Genomic DNA, 6,639 nt, shown 5'->3' with positions numbered 1-6,639 from the left:
CGTGTGTGTGTGTGTGTGTGTGTGTGTGTGTGTGTGTGTGTTTGTGTGGAGGGGGGACTGGGACATCGACCCAGCTCTGCAAGCATGCGCGTGCACGTGTGTGTGTGTGTGTGTGTGTGTGTGTGTGGAGGGGGGATTGGGACTACATCTACCCGGCTCTGCAAGCACGCGTGTGTGTGTGTGTGTGGAGGGGGGACTGGGACTACATCGACCCAGCTCTGCAAGCACGTGTGTGTGTGTGTGTGTGGAGGGGGGATTGGGACTACATCTACCCGGCTCTGCAAGCACGCGTGTGTGTGTGTGTGTAGGGGGGATTGGGACTACATCGACCCAGCTGTGCAGGCACGTGTGTGTGTGTGGGGGGGGGATTGGGACTACATCGACCCAGCTCTGCAAGCACGTGTGTGTGTGTGGGGGGGGGTTGCTATATGGCACGTGTTCTCACGGAACAGGTAGACAGAGACAGACAGAGAGTGAGAAATCACGTTCCAGGGCGATGACCACGCCGCGATCCCTTCTCCTCCATTTCCTCTCAGGACTTTGGGCACGCACGCACACTTCCCTGGAGTTTCAGGTCACCAGGCTCGGGACTTGAACTGTGGCTGACTACATAGGAGTCCAGCAACGTAACCATTATGCCATCTGCTGGTCTCGTTATCAGCAATTTTTGCTTCTCACCAAAACAAACCAACAAAAAGCAACAAACATAAAGAAAATAGTTTCCATTAAAAGCTTAGCCATCAGACCAGCAGCTGGCGTAATGGCTATGTCACTGGACTCCCATGTAGTCAACAGTGGTTTGAGTCCTGGACCTGGTGGCTTAAAACTCACACCGGGCGCGTGTGCGTGCATGCCCAAGATCCCGAGAGGAGAATGAAGGAGAAGGGATTGCGGTGTGGCCATCCCCCCTGGGGGGTGATTTCTCACTCTCTGTCTCTCTGGCAAGCGCATGTACCCTATAGCAAAAACCTCTCCAAAAAAAAAAAAAAAAAAAAAAGGCTTAGCCAGCTGACTGGGCAATTTTTATTTACCTGGCCCCTGAAAAAAAAACTAATCCGAGAGAGCGAGCGAGCAAGAGTGCACACACGTGCACGTGTGCATTTTAACAGACTTTTACATGAGAAGGTTATAATGTTATGGCTGACTTCTTGGTAATTTCTTAAGGCAAGGTAATCTCACTATCTCAAATTTCAACTTCTCTAGTCCCTAACGACCTTTTCCCATTCAAGTCACTGTTTCTATAAAGAAGTTCCACATGATGTGAGACCTCTTACAGATGAGCAAACTCACGAGAAATCAGAATAGCTTTCTTTCTCTGGCAGAGGGTCTGCCTTTATGATTAAATGCTAATGGTACCACTCAGAAACATTACAGGGCTACTCATTCATTCAATAAATGCTTTTAAGCAACTATTTTAAGATCCTGTGTGTTAGCTATGTTCTTAAAAATTTCTAACACTGTGTTTTTATTGTGTTTTCTCTGCAGCCAAATAATTTTCTTGATCATCTCTGAAAGACCCCAAAAGACACTGCATGAGACAGCCGTCCCAGAGCCTCCTACAGAGGAAGCGTCCGCGCTGACACAGCGCCGCAAGGACTAGCACGCAGGCCGACTCCCGGGGCGAGTCCGTGCAGCACGCCGCCCTGACAGATCACCCACGGATGTGCCGCATGCTCGTACGCCACACACACTTCCTCCACGGAAACCCTACACCTCCTCCGCACTGCTTCAGGTGACCTGCGACAGCCCCACTGGTGACGGCACGTCCTCCGTGGGCTCTGCTGAGCTCCACGCCCCGGCTCAGCATGCCCTCCCTGCAGAGCCAGACTTCCCCTCTGCTCCAGAGCATGCTGGCTTTGTTGTGGTTACGGCTTGCACAGAACAGAGTCCAGGATGTTTTATAGTGTGTGCAGCACAGGTCGGCCGGTGTGGACCTCACGCGGGAGTCCTGCACACCACAGGAGCAGCGGCGAGAGCATCCCTCAGTCGCGGCTTCAGGCCTGCATCCAGTTTGCGGCTTTCTGTGGGTGCAGCCACGCCAACGCACGCGGACCTCACCGCCATCATGCTCTGTGCCAGCAGTGTGGCGCCACGCCTACCGCACAACCACTCTGCTGCGACAACCGCACGGACCGTCACTCTTCAAATCCCCCATGCAAGCGTCTACTCTTGGGCCTTGTGAGGGGACTTCAGAAAGTTCTCGGCACTGAAGTATGTCCTTACTTTGCTACAAAAATTTAAATTTAAACCCACACATAATGCTTTCACAACATACGCTTTCCGCGGACTCCAGAAGCCCCTCCTAGGCCCTTGTCTCTCCTGACCCGCCCATCAGCTCCTTAGAGAATGTACCTGCAGTGCCTTTCTCATAAGGGGTACCGGGAGCCTACGCTTGCCCTGCATGGCTTAAAATGCCTCGATCCCACCCACCTAACACCTGACTGTCGCCCAGGGCTCAACTTCTCTCACTAAACATCTGAAAGCAAGAGCATTCCAGAATCTAGGATTTGGATTGTGGCTACCACTGAAAACACAGGAGGAATGCCTCACACCAGGTCCCTTTGGTATCACTGTTCTTTATCTCCGGATCCCTGCAGATGCAACTTAGTAAACTTTGGTTGGGTCTTTTTTAAAGTTGGGACCAGCAGATGGCGCAATGGTTACGTGGCTGGACGCCAATGCCTACACCTACACCCGCTGCTTTCTCTCCTTCACTTCCTTCCCTTCTGCCCTGCGTTCGTTCAGGTGGAGACCTCATGGGTCCCCCTCCCCGCCCTCCATCTATGCTGCTGGTCTCCAGGAGCTGCTCTGCCCCTTCCCAGCACTCCACTCAGACCTGGACGCACGGCCTTCCTGACCTCGGGGCTCTTCTATTTTAAAGGCGTTTTGCAAATGTCTGCTGCGCCTTGGCTAGCTACTCACAGGTGACAGCAGGTCCCAAGACAGCAGCAAGTCAGGCCTCTGCACACGGACAAGCATGATGATTGGCAGGCCTCAGAGGGAGGCGACCGGACCACATCAAGGCCGGTTTACACGGACCTGCCATTTCTCGCTGCAAGTGCACTCAGGGAGTCTGCGTCTCCGCCAGCGATGAGTATTCCGGACACGGCCCCACACACCATCCTCCCACTCCCAGAAGAATGTCAGCACCCTCTGCTACGCCTGCCAGCCCCAAGCCCAGGGCCTCCGGTTGGGTACTGACGAGCGTGGTTTCACTTCCTCAGCCAGGCAGATGACATGGAGCAGGGAGAGAGAGGGTCTGGTGGGACCTACCACTTCCTCTAAGACTTTCAGCCCGACTTTCAATACTGTCTCGGATGAGCCAAAGCCTCGAACTGCCCAGTCTTCACGGAGCTGACGTGCAGGCACGGGCCTGCTCCATCGGGAAGCCGGCTCCCCCAGGTCTAGTAAGGTGGAGACTCCTTCAGATCTGCACACGCCATCGGCACTCGAAGCCTCGTCCTCCCGTCTGCTCTCTGTCCTTGCCCACGTACTAGCTTTTGTCACTGCAGGGTCAGGTCAGTGCTTGCCCACCTACGTTCAGCGGAAAACTGCGCTATCTCCATAAACCCACAGAGACACTTGTTCTTCCAACTGGACCTAACTTCTTAGTTTTTCGACAAAGTCAAGCTCAAGCGAGCTTCCACACACAGCCCGTGCCGAGGTGCGCTCCACACGGGCACTGCACGCCGCTGCAGAGCCCGCGTGCGGGTGGTGGGAACCGCTGCCTGGACGGCCACTTACCCGGGCGATGCAGTAGCCCTGCGGGTTTTCCTTCTCCAGACCGTACTTCTCCAGAGCTTCAGCCACGGCAAAGTCTGCGGGGTCTGTGGTGGACAGCAGGATGGTCTTGTAGGGGATATTTGGTTTTAAACTATCTGCGTAAATTCTCAACGTTCCACCTGGAAAAACACGCGGACATCTTTGAGCACAGGGTGGCTTTAGTCCAGGGAGAGAGTCGACGTTTGTGATCACTAGAAAAGGGCCTCTGCGTGCCGACCGTGAGGACACTGGCTCTGTGCCGATGAGGCGCACTCCCGTCAGAGGACACCCGCTGCAGCGGCCCGGCACGAGGGCAGCCCGGGGCCCAATCTCAGGCCCTCCTCCAGCCACAGTGTCCCACTGATGACCTGGGGCCACGGCAGCAAACAGCGAGGGAAGAGCCCCAGTGTCGCCCTCAGCGCCCATCCCGTCTTCATCCACACTCCGGACGGCCGGCCTGCCTGCGCTCCCCACTGCTGGCCCACCACCACGCAGACCCCACTCCGCAGACCCAGAAGGGGACCTCCGGAGGCTGCTGCAGAGATCTCTCACGAGGGGCCTGCCCAGCACAGGCTCAGCTTCCCCTCCAGCCATGGCAAGGCTGAGTATCACTTCTGGCTCCAAACCCATCTAGAAAGAAACCACACAAGGAATGGGCTTTGCTTGTTTCTTGCTCATGGGATGATCTGTTCTTGAGCAGGTGGAGCCTGGGGAGCTGGACACAGTAAGTCCCCACCCCCACCGTGGGAGAGCGCTCTGTGTGCTCCGGGCGCAGCCAGACTGTACCCTCGCGGCGCTCTCCTCCACGTGGGCACCTCTTGCTGTGACTGCTCGGTGCGTTTCAGCCCTTTCCCCAGGCTGGCACGTGGCTCACAGTGCCTCAGCGGGCCCCTAAGCAGTGACTGGCCACTGGCGCTGGGGCATGGCACCTGCTGGGTCCGGCGGGGAGTGGCCCTGGTCAGCTCGGCCACTGCCCTTGCACACACGAGGGCCCTCCGGTGTCCCTGCTGGGGCCTGGCCATCAGGTCGGACAGCACACTGGCCTTGCACAGCTCGCCTTCTGGGTGAGAGGGGAGACGTGTGGGACAGGGAGATGTGGAACCCTAAGTGCAGCTGCGAGGAAGGTCGCGACAGAGACCTTGCTGAGCTTAGGGGCCAGCCAAGGCCTCTCCAAGGATCCGAATTCGCACTGAGACCTCGAGCGGCCTGGCAGAAGCAGCAGAGTGGCTGCCTGCAGCCCACGGAGAAGCTGTGTCCCCAGGGAGCCAGCACGGCCATGCTGGGGCCACGTCTGGCTCAGTTCACTGCCCAGTGTGGACAGCGTGAGGGCGAGACAGGAGATGCAGCCAGAGGCTAGAGGTCACGCAGGACCCCGAACACAGTCACGAGCGGGGGTTTCATTCGGTGTGATGTGGGAGCCCGCAGAGGCTCTAAGTTCTGAAAGTGTAAGACAGAAGGCAAGAGAGATGGTGTGTGTGCAAACACAGGTGTGTGAGCGAGCGCACACGTGCAGGAAGATGGGCACGATTCCTCGCTCTATGATGAGGATTTGGGTGTGGGGAGAGGTGGCGACAAGGGCAGCAGCAGCCGGCCTCACGTTGCGCCCCCACGAACTGCACCCTTCCTCTGACAATCACTCTGCCTCCCAACAGGCCCGAGGCGTTCACGAGACAAACAGGTGAAACCGAGGACTGAGTGCCCTTACAGACGAGGCAGCCTGCAGACGCTCCCCGTCAGACGCACCTTCGACAGGACTCTGTGGCCGCCACCTAGGATGCTCACACCTGCCGAGTACAGATGTCTGACCCCAGGCACAGACCACAGCACGGCAGAGCCCATCTGGCCTGGGCCACCGGCCTGGTGCTCGCAGAGCATCTGAGGGGCACTTCCTGCTAAGAGACACGCCAGGCCGAGAAGTCCACGCCCATGTAGCCAAATGAAGGGAGCGTGGGATGGACGGACTCCCATCCTGAACAACAGCCCGGCTGTAGCCCGGGAGAGCTGAGGCACACCGTGGGGCAAGGGCGGGTCCGGGCTAAGGCACTCCGACACCATGGGGCACAGGCAGGTTCTGGTTGTAGCCACAGGAGTGCTAAGGCATTCTGACACCAGGGGGCATGGGTGGGCCCTGCCTAAGGCACTCTGATACGGTGGGGGGCGGGTCCAGCCCAACTAAATTGTGAGCAGAGGCTGTGAGGACCATGGGAGAGCTACACGCCCCCACTTTAAGGAAGGAGGAGGAGGAGTTTCTATTACAGACTAAACTACCTGATAAGCACAGGATTCAGTTGTAAAGCTAGGGGACTGGCAGGCGGGTGGTGTGGCGGTTAAGGACACTGGACTCCCGCATGGCCGGCTACGGTCAGAGTCTCGGACCTGGCAGCTTGCTTTCTCACTTTCTCTGTCCCACTTTGGTAGAATTAAAAGAAATAAAGTTAAATAATTCTTTAAAAAAACAAAAAGAAAGAGAAAGAAAGAAAGAAAGGAAGAAGAACTAGGGTGCGACCACACCCACTCTTGAAGAGGAGCACACTGGCTCAAGCACAGGCCACGGGGCGGTCCGCACCTGCCGCTTCCACCACGGTGCGCTGGGACACCCAGGGAGGCCCGACCCTGGAGCCAAGCCTACAGCTGCTAACAAACTTCCGAGCAGGGAAACGGCCGTGCTCTGGTAGCGGGCCCCGCGCCACACTGACACGCAGAGCGTTTGGGGTCAACTACGCTCTGAAGGCGTCACAAAGGGAATGACAGAGCTCATGGGGGCAACCCGCCCGACGGGCTGTGCCGCTCAGAGGGTACGAGGATTCCGTCGCCAGGACCTGCTGACCCGGAAACGGTGTGGTCCTGTGCTGGGCCTCGTCTCCACTGAGAGTACCC

At 57.2% G+C, this 6,639-nt stretch overlaps 1 protein-coding gene across 1 annotated transcript in view; it reads right to left on the bottom strand.

The window, feature by feature from the left end:
- The window catches only part of AFDN (afadin, adherens junction formation factor), a gene marked incomplete at its 5' end in the record, with an annotated part of 80,927 nt that overhangs the window by 64,021 nt on the left and 10,267 nt on the right, over positions 1–6,639 (bottom strand). Inside the window, 1 exon segment of the mRNA XM_014586389.1 lies at positions 3,745–3,902. Within this exon segment, the coding sequence (XP_014441875.1) occupies positions 3,745–3,902 (158 nt within the window).

The sequence above is a fragment of the Tupaia chinensis genome, unplaced genomic scaffold, assembly GCF_000334495.1.
Source record: "Tupaia chinensis unplaced genomic scaffold, TupChi_1.0 Scaffold000132_1, whole genome shotgun sequence".
Classification (NCBI taxonomy): Eukaryota; Metazoa; Chordata; class Mammalia; order Scandentia; family Tupaiidae; genus Tupaia; species Tupaia belangeri.
This window is presented reverse-complemented; position numbering and strand designations above follow the sequence as displayed.